General features: G+C 38.6%; 1 protein-coding gene across 1 annotated transcript in view; it reads right to left on the reverse strand.

Moving 5' to 3' along the window:
- The window catches only part of IL23R (interleukin 23 receptor), a 49,375-nt gene that overhangs the window by 11,996 nt on the left and 11,850 nt on the right, over positions 1-25,529 (reverse strand). The window contains exons 5-11 of the mRNA XM_087719496.1: positions 19,330-19,493; positions 16,907-17,052; positions 14,045-14,204; positions 10,552-10,634; positions 8,043-8,259; positions 5,334-5,534; positions 4,036-4,119 (exon numbers count right to left, since the gene is read on the reverse strand). Of these exons, the coding sequence (XP_087575622.1) occupies positions 4,036-4,119; positions 5,334-5,534; positions 8,043-8,259; positions 10,552-10,634; positions 14,045-14,204; positions 16,907-17,052; positions 19,330-19,493 (1,055 nt within the window). The remainder of the gene's footprint in view (positions 1-4,035; positions 4,120-5,333; positions 5,535-8,042; positions 8,260-10,551; positions 10,635-14,044; positions 14,205-16,906; positions 17,053-19,329; positions 19,494-25,529) is intronic.

A 25,529-nucleotide genomic window follows, 5' to 3' on the forward strand; every position in this document is an offset into this window, starting at 1 on the left:
CAAGAATGATTCATTTAAAGTATCCTGCAAACATTATATTGATTTTGCATGAAAATCATCTACTCAGTCACTATGCTAAATCTTTGGCTTGCAGGACCTACAGCACTACTATAAGATCCAGCCAGCAGTCACACTTCCTACTGATCAGGTTTTTTGAGGGAAAGCCTAGAGAACTTTAGAAATAGCATTAATGCTGGGTTATTCCATAAATCTTGTCATCATGTGATTCAACAACTTTCACTTGACTTCCAATTGTCATTCAGCCCACAATTTGGATCATAAATAGTGACAGGTGAATGCCAGTTTCTGGCAAAACATCAAAATTGCAATCATATGATTCCAAACAGCCATAAATGCAGGCTGGTTGCCAGGCACCCAAAATGTGGTTACATAACCACAAAGAGGCAGATGTTGGAACTTTAAATCCAAATTTTCAGGCTCTAACTAAGTGACTACTTGTAAGATCACTTAAGGACTACTTGTATAACAACAATAATCATCATCATTCTATCCAGAAAAGAGAGTTATTTTTTGACTTTTTCATTTCTTCTACCAAGCAGCAAAAAAGTTTTAAATGCTCCTTTTAAAGAACATAATTAATTCTCTCAGTTTTCACATGAATGGACTAAGATGTCATCTTAAATTTGAAATGACATTTTGTTCAAAGCTGTGTTAGAATGAAAATTAAATTGCCAGAGTTTTAAAAGGGAAATTCTGTCACCAAGTTTTAAACAAACACATGAACAAACAATATCAAAAACACATTTCTGCAAGATTTTATCTGTGTAAAATATTTACCATCCTTGATTGGTCTTACAGGACCTATGGAGATACCATATTTTCACTTTGGGAAAAATGTCTTCTAGATGAAAATCTTGACAAAGATTTGATGAATTAGCAACAGTTTTACATCTAAAGATGAAAACCAGATACAGGTGATAGCAGTTAAATTAGACTTGCAATTGTTAAATTGTTTGACAATTGGAAACTTTGTAGGGGAGGCTGAATAGGCCTTCCATTAAAAAGATTTAATCACAATGGAGACGACACAATGGGTTGGTGATGGACTGGATCTTCTTAAGAACAATGAAGGAGCTTTAAGAATATACTTATTATATATAGCCAGAAGATAACTCTTGGGGGATGTTATGATTTGGTTCATAGGAAAACCTACTGAACAGAAATATTCTACAGAAATATTCTCAACCGAGACTGATGGCTTTGGGGAGTGAGATGTAACTATGTGGAAGATCCCAGTTATAATTTCAAGGAAAAGTTTATTGTCAAGTATCAATTGAGGATATTTGATTCTGGATGGCTCAGAGATAATGATTGCAGTAGGTTTATGGTAGTCTAAAAGCTGTTTATGGCAGTGGTGGGATTCATTTTTTTTTTACTACCGGTTCTGTGGACGTGGCTTGGTGGCCATGGCATGGTTTGGTGGGCATGACAGGGAAAGGATACTGTAAAATCTACATTCCCTCCCCATTCCAGGGGAAGGTTACTGCAAAATCCCCATTTCTTCCCGATCAGCTGGGACTTGGGAGGCAGATTTTATTTTAAATAAAAGAATTTTATTGTCATCCACTACAGTACAGACATATTGCAAACAAAAGTGATACAATGTCCTTTTTACTGAGTTCTGAATCATAATAACGTTTTTCCAGTGTTTTCAGTATCAGTATGATTTTTCTGTGGGTAGAACTAGAGAACAAATTTTACTCAATCTTCAGAATCTTCCACAAGTTACCAAAATACTATAAATGTATGATTTTATCAGAACTGCCAACTTTATTTATAAGAATCAGTTTCTTTTTATCACCAGAGCTGAGATATCAATCTGAATGGCTGTTTTTAACTTTTTATTATCGCAGTGGCTTAAGGTGATTGGATTTTGCACATCCTTATGAATTTATTTCTATTTCATTGCTTTTCTTCTTCTTCTCTATTTCATTGTCTGAAAACAGACTGTCTACGGATAGTCCTCGATTTAGGACTACAATTGAGCCCTACATTTCTGTTAATGAAACATCTGTTAAGTGGGTTTTGCCCCATTTTATGACCTTTCTTGCCATAGTTGTTAAGCAAATCATTGTAGTTGATAAGTTAGTAATATGGTTGTTAAGTGAATCTGGCTTCCCCATTGACTTCGCTTGTCAGAAGGTTGCAAAAGGGGATCACATGAACCTTGGACACAGTAATGGTCATAAGTATGAACCGGCAGCCAAGTACCTGGATTTTGATTACATTGTCATATGGATGCTGAAACAGTTGTAAGTGTGAAAAATGGTCATAAGTCACTTTTTTCAGTGCTGTTGTAACTTTGAATGGTCACTAAATGAACTGTTGTATGCCGCCTTCTCAGTGAAGGACAAGAAACTGAAAGATTAGGTCTGCATCCACTACTCTGTATTTCATTAGGTTGCATGATTGGATGATATGTTCAGTGGTGCACAAGAATTTTTAATTCTTTTGCCTTCTTGACAATACCTATACATCCCTTTACATCATGAATCCAGCAGGGAATTGTTGTTGTTGTTAGTACTTGCGAAGTCATGTCCGACCCATCGCGACCCTATGGACAATGTTCCTCCAGGCCTTCCTGTCATCTACCATTCTCTGGAGTCCTTTTAAGCTCATGCCTACTGCTTCAGTGACTCCATCCAGCCACCTCATTCTCTGTCGTCCCCTTCTTCTTTTGCCCGCAGTCTTTCTCAGCATTAGGCTCTTCTCCAGTGAGTCCTTCCTTCTCATTAGGTGGCCAAAGTATCTGAGTTTCATCTTCTGGATCTGGCCTTCTAAAGAGCAGTTAGGGTTGATCTCCTATAGGACTGACTAGTTTGATCACCTTGCAGTCCAAGGGACTTGCAGGAGTCTTCTCCAGCACCATAGTTCAAAGGCCTCAATTCTTTGGCGCTCAGCCTTTCTTATGGTCCAGCTTTCACAGCTATAAATTGCAACTGGGAAAACCATAGTCTTGACTATACGCATGGAATATTGAGAGGTTGAAAACAAATCTCTCTCTCTCTCTCTCTCTCTCTCTCTCTCTCTCTCTCTCTCTCTCTCTCTCTCTCTCTCTCTCTCACTCACTCACTCACTCACTCTCTCACACACACACACACACACACACACACACACACACACACACACCCTGCTTTCTGGATGACATAAAAAACAGACCTGAATTTAGTTTCACATGCTTTCATGATTGAACATTAAGATTTTGAATGCAAAATACTTTGGGGGTAAGACTCTGTTCTAGACAAGTCTTAAAAATAAAATACTATTTTGGATGAGCGTCATTCTTTGTTCCATCTGTAGAGAACCAGTTTGGTGTAGCTATTTAGGGCAGGCTGGAAACTGGGTGACTGCGAATTCTAGTGTTCCCTTAGGCACCAAGCCGAGTGGGTGACTTTGGAATAGTCACTCAATCTCATCCTTAGGGCAGAGTCAATGTCAAACCACTTCCAAATATTTTGCTAAGAAAACTGCAGGGACTTGCCTAGGCCAGTGATAGCTAACCTTTTTGCCACCGTGTGCCAAAAGCGCGCACACCCTTAATGCAATGTGTGTGCAACACCCCCCCCCCGGCACCCTGTTTTGCACCTGGAAGGCCTCCTGCACCAGCCTGAAAGCCAAAACAGGGGACAGGGGGATGCACGAGGCCCCAAAATGCAATGCAAGTGCCCCCCATGTATGCGCCCTGCCCCCTCGCACGGCAGAGACCTGAACACCAGCTGGCCGGCGAGAGGTGCACATGCATGCATGGTGGGGCTGGGCTGGGGTGATGGCTGGGTTGTCCGCAGAGAGGGCTCTACGTGCCCCCGTGGCACACATGCCACAGGTTCTCCATCCTAGGACTAGGCAATCATCTAGAGACAAGATTGACTGAAAGAAACTCATAAACACACACAATCTGTAGAGTACACACCCAGATAAAAGAAACCTATGGTTTGGACGAAATGTAGCTGGAAATTTTCTATATCAGTAACTATCATTAATCTTTTACAATTTGTCTGCTTGAGTTGTACTCACTCTGGATAGAGCTGGCTCGGCTGATGCCTTTCTGATACACAGCGTATACTGAAATGACAGAGTTCTCTCCCATTCCGATGCCTTCTGTGAAGGTGAAGTTTAAAACATCACATTACTTTTATGGAGGTTCGGTTCTAATACATACTCTTAAAAGGAATCGTCATCATCCAAAGAACCTTTTTCTAAGAAGGAAATCATGATTTAACTGTTTTACATGAGCAATAATAGCATTAACCTCAGGCACATCCATTCTGGAAATGCTTTTAATGAGTCCATTTACTTCCCATCCAAGTGAGGTCTAAATGGCTCTCTCACTATGTTCTTACAATAGCTGTATTCATCCATGTGAAAACTACTTGGGTAGCTGTAAAAGACAAGCAGGCAAATTCATGGAAGATAAGACAATTGATTATAATACTTATGACAGCCATCTGTTAACTCCAGATGTCCATGAATACCAGTTGTTGAGAGTCTTGAATGGAAAGACTCAATTGTACACGTCCTCCATTTGATTACTTGCTGTGAGAAATGAATGGTGACTTTCAGTCTCACCCAGCATAATAACTGTAATGTTCTTATGATTTTAATACCTTTTTTTAAATCCATGATTTATTAGATCGGGGTTTTCTTGGATTTAAAGCAGATCACACCTTTGAAAAAGCATTCTAGATTACTAGGATTCAAAATATATATGTTTACTAGAGGTAATCCTGTGTTATTAGATATTGTACAAGTAGTCCTCAGCTTACAACCGCAACTGAGCCCAGAATTTCTGTTGCTAATAGAACAGACATTTGTTCAGTGGATTTAGCCAAATTTTATGACCTTTCTTGCCACAGAATTAAGTTAAGCACTGCAGTCGTTAAGTTAGTAAGGCGGTTGTTAAGTGAACTGCCTTTGTTTGTAAGAAGGTCGCAAACAGGAGATACATTACTCTGGGAGACCATAATCGTCATAATTATGAGTCAGTTGTCAAGTTTTTGAATATGTGACCATCAGGATGCTGTAATTGTCATAAGTGTGAACATTTGTCATAAGTCACTTTTTCATGGCCATTGTCACTTCGAACAGTCACTAAATGAACTGTTATAAGTTGAGGATTACCTGTACATATCTATCTGTCTGTCTGTCTGTCTGTCTGTCTGTCTGTCTGTCTGTCTATCTATCTATCTATCTATCTATCTATCTATCTATCTATCTATCTATCTATCTATCTATCTATCTATCTATTTATCTATCTACCTATAAATCTTTCATTTCTATTGTGAAGACACCAAAATAATTGACTTGTAGCTTACCTTCAATAGAAGTTGATGTATTTTGGAAAGGGACTTTCTTCCATGCAACAATGCTATGATGAAAATGACTGAAGTTTGCAGAAATCCATTCCACTATGTACCATAAAAGTGTTTTTCCAATAGATTTAGGAGGTTCCCATTTAACAGAAATTCCTTTCTGTTTATCAGATAATATTTTGATATTAGTAGGGGGTGGGAAAGCTATGGGGAAAACACAGAGGGGTTTATATGTCAGCATATCATTTTTGTTACTGCATACTTCCATAACTATACTGTATATTGACATCATTCAAAAGGATTGCATTGACATAGTTAAAAGTGTTCTTGAAATTAGTGAACAATTTATAGATTCATTTCTGTAATGTGGTGACCTCCATATATATTGATTTCCATCTCAGACATTATGGAATTTTGCCTGGGAAATTGTAGGGAGTGGCTATGCTCAATCTCTTCCTCTTCCCATGATGCAGTTCTGGACTTTGCTGTCTCATCTCTCCCCCCCCTTTGGGTGAACCAGCAGTTTTTAAATGCTAAAAAAAGTAAAAAAACAAGTTCCAACAATCAACTGTGTGACAATCAGTTGTGCTGCATGATTGTCAGAACTTTTTAAAAACCCTTTAAAGCATTTTTAAACTACCAATTTGGGTGAACCAGCCCAAACCAGTAACATTTTACTCCTGGCATACATGTATTGTATGCAACACTATATTCAACAAGCCATAGCTAAAAGAAATTAGGACTCAGCTTGATGGATTGCTCATTTTCTGTTGTAATGCACAAGGTGAAATACCCTATTTCCCTGAAAATAAGACCTCCCCGGATAATAAGCCCAATTGGGCTTTTGAGCGCATGTATTAAATTAATCCCTCCCCCCAAAATAAGCCCTCCATGAAAATATTGCAACATAGCAGCAGCCATGAGGTGACCACACTCGCTGCCTCTTGCACCTCAAAAATAATAAGACCTCCCCCAAAATAAGCCCAAGTGCTTATTTCGGGAGTCAAAAGAAAATAAGACCCTGTCTTATTTTCGGGGAAACATGTTAGGTTTGGTGATACTCTTTCCCATGCTGTTATCCTCCGTGGTAACATTTCTCTGTGCATCCCACCTAAAACTCTAAAGCAGTGTTTCTCAACCTTGGCGACTTTAAGTCCTGTGGACTTCAACTCCCAGAATTCCACAGGACTTAAAGTCGCCAAGGTTGAGAAACACTGCTCTAAAGGGTGGCTTCATATATTCCAATGCAAATCATCGATTGGGATAGGATTTTGTGAGTTTTCTGTATTTTCAGAAGCTGCAGGAGTTGAATAATTGCTGGTAGGTCAAAAGGGTACATTTTGATAGAAAAGTTTATGTCATTAATGTCTATAAACTGATTCAATGAGGCAAACATATAGAACTTTGTACAGTATCCAGAGGTGAGTTTAAAAAAATATTGTTTCTATTAGGAGCACTCTTAACAAAGAATTGTTTTTTGAAATGTTTCTAAGAATGGTATATTTAGATTGAACCTGTAGAGGGCATTGTAGGAAAACTAGTCGACAACAAGGCAGACATGTGCTATGTAATTGTAATTCTTAGAGTGCGGAAATGATAAAAATATCAGTCTGACTACTATAGGCTGAACTGCAAAGGCATATTTCTAAGGCAGCATCATGACTATTAACTCATTTGTGGCCTGAAATTTAGCAGACACATTTTTATATAGATAAGGTTTTAATAATCACAATGACAGGAAACTAATCTTTTAAATATATTTTTAGATCCCAATTTCCTGCTATAATATTTATGCCTGCATTGGAATTGTATATTTTTCAACTGGATGTCTCCGAAATTTGGGTATATATAAATATACATACTTTATTGCAGTTATAGTCATATTGGAAGGAAGTAATCTGTCTGAATTAATTTAACGGCTTCAATCTGAAGATGGCAAAATTCAAAATGTATAAATATTTACAAGCGACCATTGCCATTTACAATGGCACTGAAAAAAGTGACTTACACTTATGACCGTCGCAGCATCTTCAAGGCCATGTGATCAAAATGTGGACACTTGGCCGCAGGCATGTATTTATACACCCGCTGCTGTGGCCTAGAGATGGAGCTCTCACCTTACAATCAGGGGGTTGTGAGTTCAATCCTAGGTAGAGGCAGATGTAGGGTCTCCTGCTTGGGCAGGGGGTTGGACTAGATGACCTGCAAGGTCCCTCCCAACTCTGTTAATCTGTTAATGACTGTGGCAGTGTCCCAGGGTCATGTGGTCACCATTTGTGGCCTTCCCAGTCAGCTTCTGATAAGCAAAGTCAATGGGGGAATCCTGATTTGCTTAATGATCACGTTAACTTAACTGCAGTGATCTGTTTAACAACTGTGGCAAAACAGTTTTTGCAAAAGTATGTGCAATTCATTTAACAACTGCTTTACTTAGCAATGGAAATTCTGGTTCCAGTTATGATCGTTATGTCAAGAATTACCTGTAATATATTAAATAGTAATATTACAATTGGGACATACATAAGTGTGAGAATAATGTAAGGGAGTCCCCAGTAGGATATTTTATTCCATTCCATTTAATATCTTTAAAAAAAAATTCTTATGGCCACCGATTCCAGAGGACTCTGAGTGTCTTATTATTCTAACACTGTTCTAACATAATATAACGCAATACCAATTTCTGAAAAATTTGCCTGCTTTGTGATATCTTACCTTGGTAATTGTGAGGCGGTTGTTTCACTATAATATTTGCTGGTTTGGAACTTCCTTTGGAATTGTGTGCTGTCACATAAATAATGGTCACCGCTGGGGGCACCCTCACTTTGCAATGTATTTCTGTTGTTTTACATAAATCCACCTTCTTTCCTTGTTTTTCATAAAATATTCTATAATTCAGAATTTTTCCTCTGCTTTCCTTTGGAGACAGCGGCTAGAGAAATGCAGAATTGCCTTTAGAGAACAGCAAAAACTAATACTTCATTATTTGTACATATAATGTTCCAAAAGGTACATAAATATGAAATCCAAAGGAAAAAAAAAGATTGAACTGACAGCTGCTTGGGAGGGCTAAATTACACCTGAAATGCCACCCAGCCCAGGTAACAGTAGTATTTGAAAAGATTCATGAAGAATTAATCAGAATCAAAGAAAAAAGTAGGGAGCCATTTAAGTATTTGACTGTCTGCCATTTCAGCTCTTCAAATTGTATCCCCAAGCAGAATTTTAGTAGGATTTTTAAAAATTTGAAATGTTTGGGATGTTCTCAAAATCAAGTGAGAAGAAAAAACTTCTTAATATGGATAAGTCCACCTCTTTCAAAGCAGGTGGAACTTTTCTTTCTATAAAGAAGTCTTTGCTATGTTCAATCTCACCATTACCTGGGAGGTCTTTACCTGCAAAGAGGGACTTGGATTTAAAAGACAGGTGGCCACATCCTATGCCCACTTCTTCAGAAACTACAGTTTGGAACTCTCCCTAGATAATCAAGCAAGACTGTACATCATACTTTATTTCTGGACATTTTTACTTATACTCTACTATTCCATAGAACCATCCCAATCAAATACAAGGTCCAAATCTGAGAGATTTTATCCATTAAATGCTTAGAATAGTTTTCACAGTGCCTTCGCAGATGTTCATTTGCTCCTCCTTCCCAAGGAGTGATCTGATTACTCAAAATGAAGATGCCAGCCAGCTATCTGGTCACTCAATAAGAGCACCCGTTTCAATGCTCTTATTGCCACAAAGTACGCCCTAACAACGGTTATTAGCTAGTCTCTGTCAGATTTATTCTTTGCCTTCCTCCATTGGTGCTTCAGGCATGTCTTGCATTGTTTCATCTCAGGAAATCCTTCTAAAAATTGGATGAATTCAATTCAAATCCACAAATGCAGAGAGCCAGAACAGGAATGATCTGATCCAAGGCTATCATTGCCTGCTCATTCCAAGTGAAGGCTTTCGACTAGCCATGCAACAGAGTTTAGGAATAAATCTAAGGTCTCTATGGAATCCAACTGGATTCATGAATTGTCTGGGGCAGACCAACTGAATTGGTACTTCCTTCTTTTAGTGGGAGTTAGCGGCATAGAATATCAAGACTAGGAGAGCATGATCTCTCCTTGATAAGATATTGATGTCAATACTCAACCAAAGCACACCATAATTTTGAGATGAAGAACAGATCTAGTAGCCCCCCCCCCCTGCACCTCTGAGTATGGTCCTTAATAATCTGGATGAAGTCCATGGATGCAAGATGCCTCTGTATCTGGGTCCACAGAAGGCAGGTTGAAATCCCTCAGAATCATGAGCCTAGAAAACTCCACCTGATCTCTCCCACAGAGTTGAGAAGTATAGGCAGGGAAGCTGCTACACAAGAGGAAAGTTGGTACAGAAGCAACAATCCCAATTGATCCCTGTAGTCCAATTTCACAAACAAGGTCTCATAGTCTATCATATCCAATGCAGCACCTCTAAAAACTTCCAAAGATTCCTGAATGATTACAGCCACACTTCCTCCTCTTTCCCAGAGTAATATCTGATGCCACATTCAAAACCCAGAAAGGCAAATTTCTAAGTAGGGAATCCTTCACCTTTGGATCCAACCAGGTTTCAATAATATAGAATAGATAGGTATTTTCTTTAAGAACAGCCCACACCTGTCTTCTGCTGCATTGCTCCATGCCACACCCTCGCACATACTAGTGCAATGTGATAGACACACCCACACATCATAGTTCTTCTGCCTAGCACTCAGCATCTGCTATGTGGGACATCTGCCCATATGACACTAGACATCCAACTCCACCCCATACATTATCTCCCAACCACCCTTCTCTCAGGTGATGAACCAGGAGAATAACCAGCTATACCCTCATTGGCCCAGATATGTTTTCCACTGTTTTTCCACAGAAGCAGGAGAAGAAATTACCACCTCGCCCAGTGCCCCTTTTCACAGCCATTTTAGATTATTAATCCAGCCCTTTTCTTTGAATCCTTTGGAACTACTGAGGTAAACAGATCAGGTCTGCTTCAAAGTGCAACCCATAAAGCAGTCTTCACCCCTTTTTAATGTGCATTGCATGACCAACAAACATTTAAAAGATTTGACTGTGTGGTCAAATCTTCCCTTTTTTCCTTTTTTGACCGACACTCCCACAGTGGTGCCTGGTTTTCATTTAATAATGATAATCTCTATTTTTTTTAAAATGGTGTTTATTATCACCTTGATCAAGACAGTCACTTCTTGGGTACTATTGGGATAAAGTGGGCCGAATTTCCTCCATACATCAAGTACCGCAGCTGGTTCTGCATTTAAAAAGGAGAGACACATATGACAAAAGTATATAAAATGACTTCTATTATAGCATTGCTCTTACACTGGGGAATAATTATAAAAATGGAGCAAATGAACTATTTTTAAAAATAGATTTTAAAAGAGAATAAGCAAGCATGGAAAATGAGAGTATGTTGATTTTGGAAAGATAGTGTAGGAAGCTACTATAGTACTACACTATATAGGAGGTTACTCTATTACAGCAAATAGATTTAACTTCAAGAGCTGTAGAAAATCCAACCATATACTATATAGCAGTAGACTTATATACCGCTTCATAGGGCTTTCAGCCCTCTCTAAGCGGTTTACAGAGAGTCAGCATATTGCCCCCAACAATCTGGGTCCTATAATCTATGGGATGGCCATATTTCCATTCTCCAATCAATGGTAAACTGATGCTTCCTTCATTTCTTTCTAGAACCGTTGCTGTATCATAACTTGCAATATCAGTCACTGAACCTGCATTGTTTGAATTCCCTTGGAGTTGTAATTCAATTCTATATGGAGAGTGACAGCTTCTCTGCCAGCTGGCTGGAGAAGAAAACTACCTATAACTTTCTACCTACCCATAAGTATGACAGTACTTATTACTAATACCCAGTAATTACTAATAAATTATGTAGCAGACCAGTAAGTAACTATTTGTTGCTGCTTCATCAACCCAAGTTCACACTTTCAGTTGAAACATAAAAGGCAGTCCTTATTCTCAAGACATATGGAATCACAATCTAGTCAATCACATTTAAGTTTAGTGTGTTATGTAAACTCATTGTTATCACTTTCTGGTTCAATGTATTATTCAGAGAAAATTGAGTCTATGGTGTAAACTAAGTTAACTTTATATAAATATGTTGGGTGATAGTACTGTAGTGGAAAACTTTTTAAGTATTTGAAGATATCATTTCTCCCCTCTTCCTGACAATGAGAACAGAACAACAACAGTATAACAATAAAAAGTATCACAAAACTGACTTTGCCATATAAGGGCTCCCAATAGCTAATACATTCAGGAACTGACAGTTTTAATCGGAAATTACAGCAATGGGAAAGAATTCAGCTGATGAATTTCAGATCAGAATGTAGCTACTAAAGGGAAAGAGGGCTTGCTAAAATAAAGGTGCTAAACGACTCTTGAATGGGAAAAGAAAAATATTTTTTTCTTACTTAGAACCCAGTTCTGTCAGCAGGGGTCACTAATTCTCTGATAATATATGGCTTCTTGTAATGTGCCAACTTTTATCTGATGTTGGCAAACAAGAGTGACACCGTGGGCTAATCAGAGTTTTATCTCAATATGTCACATTTCTTACTGAGGTTAGAAAGTTTCTCCTTAGAGCATGGAGCTTGTGGTAACTTTCAGAGGGAAAGAGCAGAAAAAGCTTGGTGGTATTTTACCACTAAAATTTTCCTCCTGTTTCTCAGTGAGATCCCACTGAGAACCATGGAGCCGAGATGGCGCAGTGGTTAAATGCAGCACTGCAGGCTACTTCAGCTGACTGCAGTTCTGCAGTTCGGCTGTTCAAATCTCACTGGCTCAGGGTTGACTCAGCCTTCCATCCTTCCGAGGTGGGTAAAATGAGGAACCGGATTGTTGTTGGGGGCAATATGCTGACTCTGTAAACCGCTTAGAGAGGGCTGAAAGCTCTATGAAGCGGTATATAAGTCTAACTGCTATTGCTATATTTGTTCTTTTGTAGAATATTTAGCTGATTAGGTCAACTCAGTTTTTAAACTTGCTTTCTTGTCCTCAGTTGCTGCTATTTTAACTATTTAGGTGAATTGAGGGAGCAAAAAGCGGAATGGGTTATCCTTAATTTTGACAGTAGTAGGATTGGCAAGGACCAAATAGAGAATAGGGTTTCTTACCTTGAACCTTTGCAATTTGATATGAATTATACTAGACACATTATTTCTATCAAATGATGAGGATTGGTTTCCTTCCCATGTCTTGCTTTTCCCAGTTTGAGGGGGGTTGCTCAAAGACAGGAGCACATATTGTCCTCAACCTGTCCCCATCATACATAAAGGCAACCTCCACCCTTTCTTTCTTGTTCCATTTCAGCAGCAACAACAATTTATTATGACAGTCTTAGACCAGCGACCAGAACAAATAAAAGCACTCAGTATATATACACTTAAAACTTCTACTATACAATAATAAATAACAACTAAAAACTATAATAAAATCCAGTGTCAATTATATATGGTCTGATTATAAGATAGTTGCCATCCCTAAACTGTGTGGCCCGTTGTAGGTTCAATGTTAAAAGCGAAGTGACTATGCAGTGCAAAGGGTTTGCCACAATTGTTATATAACATCACTATGATGGAGAAGACACGTGTTTGCAAGGAATCCCCAGTGCTGCTGCGCAGAATCTGGCCACCTGCGCTATAGTTATGGACTGTTCATCTTTAAGCAGCTACTGGAGATTCTATTTCAAAAATAATTTTTAACAACTTCTGCCAGCCAGCCTTAGACATTGTTGTATGGTTGAGCATCCTTTCTTTCTAGGCAAATATCTCTCTTCCAGTTGGCCAACATGGTAAGAAGACCACAATCTGTCTGGTCATTGGTTGCTATCTTCCATGGGCTTTTCGTGAAAGGCTTCCTGCTCCTTCTAAAAGGATATTCTTATTGTGGACCAGTAAAGCTCTGGACATTTGCCCTCCACTTGTTTTTAAAGGGTTTGGTGGAGGACTGGTGAAAAAGTAGACTTTTTCTTTAACAAATTAATCTGTGAAAGCATGATCCTTCCTGTCATTTTTTTAACCAGATGGAATTGATAAGCATTCTGCCAATTTCCTCTGCCTAAGCCCTATAGCAAAAAGCAGGGTAAAAGTGTATTTGACACCACACTTACCCGTTCAGTGGCAGATAGAGGGGAATGGGAAAGCATTGAGGGGGAGATAAATAGGAAGAGTCTTATGCAAAAGAGCTATCAAGGGAAAGTTCATGTCCCCAAAGATTGCCTGTGTAAAAGGAAGTGATTAATAGATCTGCTACTACCTGAGGAGCAAAACTGGCCAATCCTGTTGATTGCAAATATTTTAATGAATTTCTAGCACACATGACTGGAAAATGATAGGGTTAATATTCCATACATGCATTTTCCACAAACATCTCAAATTCTTAAAGACTACAGTGCTATGGTTATATATAACATGATGAATATAATACAGGAAACAAGCACAGAAAGATATAATCTAGTATTCCAGTTCCTGAGTGACAGCTTCCTTTTGCTGTATATATTTTCTAGTCTGTCTTTTTTGCTGAAAATACCCAGAAACCTGTAATTAGTTGATTTGTGGCGGCTTCAATTCTCTACCCATTCTCTGTTTTTTTACTTGAAAAAGATGTTCAAGAAAAAGCAGCGAAACTTACCCTTCTCTGGAGTAATATATACTGTAGATTCACTCCATCTGCTCCACAGACTTCTGGGCTGTGTTAATTTGCATCTAATTTGAAACTCATACTTCGTATTTGCATCTAAGTTGTACTCGGTGTTAAGTTCATTTCTTAAATTAGCATCCCAGTCTCTCACCTAAAACAGAAACAGTGAAATCCAATTTTGCACTCTTCTGTAGTAGGTAAAGGTAAAGGTTCCCCTTGCACATATGTGCTAGTCATTCAACACTCTAGGGGAGGTGGTCATCTCCATTTCAAAGCCGAAGAGCCAGCACTGTCTGAAGACGTCTCTGTGGTCATGTGGCCGGCATGACTAAACGCTGAAGGCGCATGGAACGCTGTTACCTTCCCATCAAAGTGGTCCCTATTTTTCTACTTGCATTTTTACATGCTTTCGAACTGCCAGTTTGGCAGAAGCTGGGACAAGTAACAGGAGCTCATTCCATTACATGGCGCTAGGGATTCAAACCGCCAAACTGCAGAGCTTTCTGATCGACAAGCTCAGCACCTTAGCATTCTTCTGGTCTTAGCCTAAATCTTTGGTTCCTACATAGCGTGGTGTGAACCCTGTGTGAAAGGCCTCCATCTGAAACTGATTTCTGATTTACTGTTGTAGCTTCTTTTCCTAACAGTCAACTTCTTTTTAAAATCAGTGATAATTGAATAAATCAAACATAAATAGAGCATTCTCAGGGCTAGCTTCCTTAAACAGGGAAATTAAAAGCAGCAATATAGGGGATAATGTTAGATTCTGGATGTATATGACTTAGATCAGGGGTGAAATCCAGCAGGTTCTGACAGGTTTTGGAGAACCGGTAGCGGAAATTTTGAGCAAATGCCACCTCTGTCTGGCCCCAGAGTAGGGTGGAAATGGAGATTTTGCAGTATCCTTCCCCTGCCACACCCACCAAGACACACCACACCCACCAAGCCACGCCCACAGCACCAGTAGTGAAAAAAAATGAATTTCATCACTGACTTAGAGGGCAATAAATATTATTTTAGCTGCATTTGGCAATATTCCTGTTAATTATACTTAATGGGACCTACTTTTGCCTCAAAGTCATGTTTGGATAATAACACTCAGTAGAAACTCAGAGGTTTCTGAAGTTCAATCCCAAACTATATGTACATCATTGGGTCTCTCAACATGTCTGTTAAGATAATGTACCTGAATTTAATGGAGCAATGATGCTTACTCACTCTGATTTGAGATTATCTGAAAAAGAACATTAATTTAAGCGAAAGTAGTGCTAAAGGAAAGCTTTAAAACAATCTTTCCATTACATTTACAGCTATGTATATATTTAATTTTCTAAAAATAAAATATGAAGATAATAAATATCTCTTTCCTATTATGTGGTTAGCAACATTTTGCTCACACTGCTGGAGGGAGGAAACATACTTATCTATAACAACTGACATTACATCAAAAATGACAAACATCATGCAAACTCTTTTTTTCTACACTTGTTCCCAAGATCTGAGTATGTTAGCTGTGTGTTTAGTGCCATGATATGAAACCTGTTTAGTCACTTTCCCCCTTGCTTCCCCCTATGGACCCCCACGTGTTCCTGTGTTTCCTAGTTTGTTGCTCTGGAGATGATACACTTTCTGGTGAAAGAAGAATCATCACAGATTGGGTAAAGAAAGATCTACTGCATCCCAGCACCATCAGTTTTCTATATCAGCCTGTTAAATCATAGAATAGCCAAGCATTCAACTCAATCAGTCTAAGAGTTGCATGGTGTATTGAAAATATAAGAATATATACGGTAGGGGTGGCATTCTTTCAATTGTATTAACAAATGTACTCCTCTATTATATATTTATGAAAAATATTGGAGACACTCCCTGGATTTATTTTTCTTACAATTTAAAATCTTTTCAAACCATATAACAGGGACTATATCAAAGAATAATCACTTATAATTCACTAAATTGATCATAGGACAAATATTCTTATCAACTTTGCCCTCCTGATAAGCTTTCAAGCATGATGGATTACAGTTTCTATAATCTCCATTCATCATGGCCAAGCATATGATTTTTATTGATGGATTGCATTCATATACTGCCACAATAGCAGTTAAAAGGGTTGTAGATTATGAAGTCCCACAACAGTGGTGCATACTAAGATGAGGAAAGCTGTTTTAGACAAACTGAATATGGATGGGTCTAATGTGAACCTGAGTTGTTTCATGGTTTTGTATGTTTTTAAAAAAGTAAACCTATCTTTGTAGCATCAAAGGCTGAAAAGCTATAAATCTGAATTCTATGCATATGAAAACAAGTTTAATTATGTGTTGTTTTGTCTATTGCTTTTTCTGGAATATAGGAAATATATATTCCTATATCTTTTCCTATACATTTGTATAGTGTAGTGTTTCTAAATATTTAAACTGTATCATACAACCACTCACCCATCCACATGCATACATATATATTTAGTTTCATATATATGTATAAACATTACACACACACACACACACACACACACACACACACACCATGAACCATACTAAGCATTGCTAATATTAACTGCCAGGATCCATTGTTTTGCCAACTTCCATTAATCTGAAGACTTCTGTAATTTCTGTGAAGAGAATATTTCTAGGAGCAAAAGCTCCTACCACATATATAATGAAGTTAAAATCCATTTTTGGGAAATACTGAATTGCGTAATATGAACCATGTGTGTAGAGGAAATGTTTCACCACAAAATCAAAATGCTGAGCCTACAAAGTTATTATCATCCAACTGAATTATGAAATTGAATGATCAATAAAAAATGTCACTGCTAATTAGAAGAAAGAAGGAAGGAAGCCAATGTCTCACATGCCAAATTTCACTTATTGTCTCCTTATATCGCTCCTCACAATGCGTCTCATTGATTGCTGTTTGCCTTTTCCAATGTATTATCGTCTTGAATGCTGGAGACTCCATTGTTTTATTTTGAACAACAACTGGGACAGCTGGTATTACTAAAGGAAACATGAGGATAGCACATCAAATTTACAACAATAACATTGTTAGCATTTCCCCCAACATACATATTTTAGAAGATTGTTCTTATACTTCAAAAGAAATACAGTAATAGCGGCTATAGTTTCTGCATCAGTTCATTTCTTAGATCTTTTGCTATATAGTTATTTTCCACAAACACATTGTTTTGTTAATATTTATGTATCAGTTCCACTGTGTTTTCCAAAGGGAGATTATTTTATAAAAATGCTATCACTATCCAGAATTCTTATTCTTACTTTGACAGTTCACTTAATAGTTATTGATGATCCAAGTGAACCTAATTCAAGAATTTTCGTTAAGTAAAGTGAGACATTTAAAAAAAGGACACTCAAATTTAATCAGCTGCCCTGTTCAAGTATCCAAATCAAAGGCTATGAGCTTTTCTATAATTGCACTTAACCATTTTATGTGAAAGAGTCTTTTTCTGCCTTGTCACTACAATATTGCCTTCAGCTTATCCCCAAGTCCATGAATAAGAGCACTGGTGATATTACGTAGTTAGGTTAACGGAACGTCTGCAAGAAAACAAGGAAGTTCAGAGAGCACCAAGGACTCCTCATTTCAAACCTGAGCTACAAATATTCTCCCGTATTGGTTCAGACATTCTTCTTAACTGTACCATTGTTAGATCATAATCTTTCCTCTTATTCTATCCACCCAAAGATTCTCTGGAAGTGTACAAAAGTAGATTTCTCAATTACTGTGGAGGGAGGTTGAATGAGTGGCAGTAACCCAATGCTGCCATAGGACAGAGATTGACAATGGAAATGTGAAGCCCATATAATTTTCTGCTGATACAAGAATCAGTGGATAGAACTTCAATTCAAAGAGATCCTGTGACATAGCAGAAATTAATCCTCAGTGTGTTCATATAGTTTGTTAAGAAAAATATCAAAAGTATTATAGCTCAGATGACACCCTCCAATCTAAGGTGTTTCACCATTAGAGATTTATAGCATTTTCATACCATTGTCCAGACATTGCTGAAGTAATACTAGCCTAACCTTAACCCTGACCTCATTCTGGTTATTTTAGCAAAAAGGTGATTGAATGCTTGTAGAAAACATTGAAAATCACTAGTAGGAAAATGACCTTCTTCAGCCTCACATACTTAGAAACAGAAGAAGATAGGATTATTTTTCATTAATATTTTTCAAGTCACTCCAGCTTACATCCTACATGGCACCAGTGGTGGATTAAGGCTCACTGGTGCCCTAAGCACTGACAAATCTTGCCCCCCCCTCCTTTGAATTTGAATTTATTGCACTTATATGCCGCCCTTTTCCCCGAAGGGGACTCAGGGCGGCTCACAATCCAAGTCAGGGAAGGGGATACAGATAAGGGATAAAAAAGATGAACAAAACAATACACAATTTAAAAGCACACAACAACCATACCATTCGAGGAGGGGGGCAAAATCTCTTTAGCCCCAGGCCTGTCGGAACAGCCAGGTTTTATGGGCTTTGCGGAAGGCCTGGAGGGTGGTGAGGGTTCGAATCTCCACGGGGAGCTCGTTCCAGAGGGTCGGAGCAGCCACAGAGAAGGCTCTCCTCTGGGTAGTTGGCTGGCGGATGGAATTCGGAGGAGGCCTAATCTGTGGGATCTAATCGGTCTATTGGAGGTAATTGGCAGCAGGCGGTCTCTCAAATACCCAGGTCCAATACCATGAAGGGCTTTATAAGTGACGACTAGCACCTTGAAGCGTATCCGAAGACCAATAGGCAGCCAGTGCAGCTCGCGGAGGATAGGTGTTACGTGGGTGAACCGAGGTGCACCCACGATCGCTCGCACGGCTGCATTCTGGACAAGCTGAAGTCTCCGAATGCTCTTCAAGGGCTGCCCCATGTAGAGCACATACTGTACAAATCTTCACTGGGTTTTTTTCTCTATCTCATCATCATTATAATTTATTAAATCTGTAAGCCACAAAACCCAACTCTGAGCAGTTCACAACGGAACAAAGAAATAATAAAATTAATAAACCCTAAATGGTGAATGTGTATAAAAAGATTGGATTCCTCTGCTTATGATACATATTGTTTAACTTTCATCAGATGAAGAATCAGGGTATCCAAGAATATATTTTCCAAGTCTTAAGCCGCCACTTCTAAAATTCCTTTAAAAGTTTTTACTATAACAATACTAGTGACAAATTTCATGGAAACTGTAACATGTACGTCTGGGGGAGGGGGAAATAGTTTTTTCTTTAAAAAAACACCTGAATCATATATTACCTATAGTGTTGAGATCAACATGAAGTTCTTCTGAACGAATTCCACCCAAATAATTTTCAGCACGGACAGAGATGGAAAAAGTTTGGTTTTTCTGTAGTTGATTCAACGGAATGGTAATTGAGCTATTGTTTGAGACAAATTCTTTGTTCTCTTCTGTGAATAAACTGTAAAGATCAAAGAAGAGCTTAAATAAAAACATAGCTAGTTAAATATTTGAATGTGTAATTAAAACAAGATCTGTAAATACTGTTCTACTAAAATCATTGTTATTCGGGGTCAGCATGTTTTCCCCACATGTTAAGCATAATCCAACCATTGGTAATTTTGTTTATATTATGCTGCTTTGTAATACAATATAGTCCTTTAAAATTTCTGCGCAGCAAAACTTATCATTTCCAAGGCAATGTTATTCATCAAATAGAGAGAACAATCTGTAATTTAAAACAAAATAGCAGAAAAATACTTAATTCTTATTCTGCCAGATAGTTTTTCCATAAATTTTCTTTCTTTGGCCATTAAATAAGTTTTTCCTGCTGAAAAACTTAAAACAACTGTTCATTTCTCTGCCTAAAATTCAAACTAGAGTTATAAATGTAGAGAGGGACCAATAACCTATTTTAGGGATATTCCTGAGAGTTTAGTAACAAATTAAGTTTGTTTACTTTTTCTCCTTTGAATTAAAATCATCCCACACTGCTGTTTATCACCCAAACCCACAGAAAAAAGTTGGAAGACCTGCAATTTTTCTCACTTTGGTTAACCTTGAAATTAAAATAGTCAAAGAATATGATGAGTCAACCTATGTTTTCATTCTAAACGACTAACAGGAGGTTGCACAAATATAATATTCTCAATGTCCTGACTCCTAAACGTTTGTGAAACAACTCCCTTACTCTCTACGCTACGCCACAAAAACAGGCATTGTTAATACCTTCATCCAAATTTAGTTTACATAAAGTGTATATTTATCTGATTTACATAATATGCACTCTGAGGAGAAAGGAAGATAGGATTCTTGCTAATTTCAACTGCTCATATCTAGGTTACTGTGCCTCAAATAATTGCTAGGGCCATAAACTATCAAATTAGCCTGAACTGGGAGCTGCATTTTAGATGGATTTTGACAGACAAAGTGTATTTGTCTGGTCATAGTTCAGAAACAAACATGTTTCTCCAAGCCCTCATGCCACTTTTCCCTTTGTAAATAGGTTACAATATTAGTTGGCAACCAGGGAAACTGTCTGAAGAAACAGTTGCCACTAATGATAGTAATAATAAAACATGTCAAAAGCTCTACTAAATTTCAGCACTGGCAATAGAAAGCTTGCCCCCTTCCTCCAACTTCACTGCCCAGTCATAATGAGGGTATGATAATACAGGACACAAGGGCTCAGAGCTGATTGAAAAGCTGGGGGACAAAAAGGCTGGATGGAATGATAAAAGGATGAATACTATAAAACTGAAAAGATACTGCTGAAGCAGCCTTATATTTCTACTAATATATACAAATCGCTCTGTGTGTGTGTGTGTGTGTGTGTGTGTGTTCCAGCATAACTCTGGAACACATCAAGCAATGTCAACCAAACTTGGTACACAGATGACTTACTCTCTGGAAACAAACACTGTGGGGGTTAAGGCACCCCTAAAACTCCTTGGTGTGTGTGTTCTGTTAAGATACAGCCTCTTGTGCCTTAAAATGCCTTCTATTGTATTGCCATAAAATGGATTCTACTGTGCAGTGCAGTGAGTTGCCATGGTAACAGCTTCACAGTACTCCACAAGGGGGCTCTGGTAAGGAGGAATATCCAACATTAGAAATTACATTTGGTCAGGACATTTTCCCCCCATAAATAAATACCTAGGCAATACCGGATTATTGACTAGTCTACTATATATAGAGCTCTCCAATGTGAAAGCCAGAACTGCCTCCAAACATAGAAGTAGGAAGAACATATTGAGATATATTTTCTGCTGGAATGGGAATATCCATTCCATGCATGACAACCCCTTTTCATCTTGAATGTATACAGTCAGCATTAAGGAGATGGCAGCACTGGAAACCTTTCTGACTGTCAATCAGTGGAATAGTCACCTGCTTTTTTATTTCATTTCCTCTGTGTGTTCTTTAAGCAAGTACTGATTTCCAGCTATTTATTTATTTATTTATTTATTTATTTATTTATTTATTTATTTATTAATTAGACTTATATACCGCTTCATAGGGCTTTCAGCCCTCTCTAAGCGGTTTACAAATTTTTTAGCAAATTGAGTCAGCAATTTGCCCCCACAGTCCGGGTCCTCATTTCACCCACCTCGGGAGGATGGAAGGCTGAGTCGACCTTGAGCCGGTGAGATTTGAACCGCTGAACTGCAGATCACAGTCAGCTAAAGTGGTCTGCAGTACTGCACCCTAACCACTGCACCCTAACCACCTCGGCTCTCATTCTCACAATAATTCCTAAACCAAAAGAAGGCAGCAGAAATCCAACTTAAGCAATATCCTTTATTTTGGCTTCTATTTGTATGGAAATATCCACTTTATTTAGAATGGAATAGAGTAGAATAGAATAGAATAGAATAGAATAGAATAGAATAGAATAGAATAGAACAGAACGGAATGGAACGGAATGGGAATAGAATAGAATAGAATCTTATTGTCACTTTAAATGTACACTAATCTACATTAAAATGAAATTTCATTGCATTTCAGCTCTCAAAAAATAGCCATTATGCATATACCCACATAATGACACAGAGAAACATCACAGTCTAGTTTGAATATATACATATACATGGCAAAAAGAGAGAGAATCCTGCAAATATACAAGATGGATAGCATAAGGGACAAACCTGTTACAGAATCGAGTAGTCCTGCTGTAAATACTTTGAAACCTCCTCCCAGAGGCGAGCAACGAAAAAGACTGTGAAGTAGGTATGTGGGATCTCTAACAGGGCTTTAAACTCTAAGCACATAGCATTTATAAAGCAGTATCCTGAATAACAGGAAGTGAGCATCCTATAATCTTCTCAGCTGTCCTTACCACTCTCTGTATGGACCTTCTATCTGAAGCACTACTACTACCAAACCAAAGTGATGCAGTTTGTTAAAACGCTCACAGTCGTGCTTCTGTAAAAAGGGGCCATGACAGAAGGAGAAAGATGTGCTCTCCTCATCCATTGCAGAAAATGCAAATGCTGGTTTGCATGCTTCACTAAAGATAACGTATGAAGAGATTGAGTCAGGTTGTTAGTTATCTGCACCTCCAGATATTTAAAACTGTTGACCACATCCACAGATACAGCCTTGATACAAAGTGGAGTATGATTATGCTGGCTCTTTCTAAAATGATCTATTTTCTTTTATTAACACTCAAAACCAAGTTATTTTTATTGTACTGGTCCACCAAAGCCTTCATCTCCTCCCTATAAGAATCTTCATTGTTGTCCCAGATGAGACCCACCACTGCTGTGTCATCCCCATACTTCACAATATGATTCGTAGCAGACTTGGCACAGCAGTCGTGGTCAGCAAGGTGAATAGTAACAGACTCAGGACACAGCCCTGTGGCGGTGGTGGGATTCAAATTTTATTACAACTGGTTCTATGGGCTTGGTGGGTGTGGCAGGGGAAGATTATTGCAAAATCACCATTTCCTCCCGACCAGCTGGGACTCAGGAGGCAGAGAATAGATGGGGGCGGGGAAAGTCAAGGTGGTATTTACCGGTTCTCTGAGCTATTCAAAATTTCCGTTACTGGTTCTCCAGAACTGGTCAGAACCTGCTGAATACCACCTCTGCCCTGTGGGATATCCATACTCAAGGAGATGGAATTGGAAACTTTTCTTCCAACTTGTACAAACTGTGGCATATCAATAAGGAAACCAAGTATCCAGTGACATAAAGAAGTACTAAAAACTAATAGGCCTAGTTTGTTCACCAAAAGCTGAGGAATGACTGTGTTGGATGCTGAACTGAATTTATCAGTCAACTTTCATGTGGTAGGAATAAACTTCAAAAATATGAAATATGAAAAATATGAATTCAAAAACATTGATTCTCAAAACTGAATTAATGTAAGGCACTGTATGTAATTATCCCTTTAGACAATTTATTTCTCCAAATGTCAACTTTTATGGTACAGGAATAAACTTCAAAAAACATATCATCATCATCATCATCATCATCATCATCATCATCATCATCATCATCATCATCTAAAACTCCAATAAATATAAAATATTTTTGTTGTTGAAAAAGATGCAAACTAAGAACCTATTGCAGTTTTAACATTTTTTTAAAAAAAATTGAGATTTATTCTTATCACATGGAATTCAACATCTGGCCAAATAAAATGGATTATCAGTAACTTACTTACAGCTAGTATAGAAGGTTTGTTGCTCAGCATTAGAAAGATAAACATATGGTCCCAGCTACCAAATGTAGAATTAGTGTTACTAGCAACGTATGAATCAAAAGCTTATTTATATAGATTAAGTAAGCTGATTATAATGAATGATAATTTCCATTGATTGAAATGTTTATTTTACTTTTATGCATGTATTTACATCTGTGAATATACTCTTTCTCTGCTTTTTTCTTATTTTAGTTTTTCCTTTTGCTTTATAGCAATAGCTGTAGTATTTAGGCTTATATACTGCCCCATAATGCTTTACAGCATCCTCTGGGTGTTTACAATGTCACATTATTCACATATTGCCCACAACAGTCTGAGTCCTCATTTCACTGACCTTGGAAAGATGAAAAGCTGAGTCAACCTAGAGCCCCATTAGGATTGGCAGAGTTTGTCCACAATACTGCCCTTTAACCACTGCCACACCGTAATTTCAGTTATGTATACAGTTAATAAAAACAGAAAAAAGTCACCCTGCACAATATACAAACCAATTTTGGCATCTGAGAGATACAACCTCACAGTGTTGCTGCCTTTTTCTAGGCATCCAAAACCTGGTGTCTGCATGGCTATCTTACTCTGCCCAATTAATCAGTGGAACAACTTGCTTCCAGAAGCTATGGATACTCCAACAGTGGAAATTTTTAAAGAAGAGATTGGACAACCATTTGTCTGAAATGGTATAGGGATTCCTGCCTGAGAAGTGCTTTAGACTAGAAGATCTCCAAAGTCCCTTCCAACCACTGTTCCCTCTAAGGTGCGCGGCTGCGCGGCCGCGCACGTGGCAAGAAACCCCCGCGCAGCAGTTTCTAACTGCCACGCAGAGATTTCTATCAAAGTAAACGTGGGGAAGTCCTTTGCAGGCAGCTAGAACTGGCCGCCCACAAAGGACTTCCCCAGACTGGGAGAGATATTAAACAAAAATGGCGGTCCTTCTAGCTCGCTTTGTTGCTTGGTTTGCTGCAGCCCTTTGGAGCCATGGAGAGGGCGAGTCAGAGACAGCCCAGCACCTGGTGTCCCATCCCCCTGGGCGGCACCGAGATGGCTCTCCTGGATGCCCAACCTGCCGGTATCTCTCCCCCCCCCTGCTTTCTGCCTTCCGGAAGCCCATCGCTTCGGGTGCTTCAGGCTCTTTTCTTTCCTCCCATCCCTTGCCCTGCTTTCTGCTCGAACGGAATATCTGCTGCTGCCTCCTCCTCCCCCAACAGCACTGCCAGATTTGCCGCCCAATGCTGCGGCTGAGGTGAAGCCTCCAAAGCTCCCGCCAGCACCCCTGCTTAGGTGAGGTGTTCCGAGCGGAGGGGGAGACAGGCACCACCGCCGCTGCCATGGGCATGGGCGCCAGTGGGAGCTTTGGCGGCTTCACCTCAGCTGCAGCACTGGGCAGCAAATGTGGTGGTGCTGTTAGAGGAGGAGGAGGTGGCGGCAGCAGTTATTCTGGTGGGGGGGGCTCGTCAGAGCAGTGATAAGGCCATAGATCAGTCATTTTTAGATGAAGGACATTTTCATACAGTAATGTAGAAAAAGCAATGCTGTCTGCCAAAATGCTGTCACTTAATGAATATGTATAAACATATCAGTGAAAAGTGGGTGAATGAAAGGCAGTAAAAATAGGAAATGTTTGCTGAAAGCAATGCAAACAGAAATGCCTTCTTGTTAAATTCTTCAAATACAAATTTTAAAGATTGTCTTAAATTTCTTGCTGGTTTACAGGCATTATTTTTTTTCTTCCAAAAATTAAGTTAGCCTCAAGGAATTTCATTCCCAAGAAAATGAACACAGAAATGAA

Source organism: Thamnophis sirtalis, unplaced genomic scaffold, assembly GCF_051295495.1.
Source record: "Thamnophis sirtalis isolate CommonGarterSnake01/CBP01778 unplaced genomic scaffold, rThaSir2_p1.2 scaffold_7, whole genome shotgun sequence".
Lineage (NCBI taxonomy): Eukaryota > Metazoa > Chordata > Lepidosauria > Squamata > Natricidae > Thamnophis > Thamnophis sirtalis.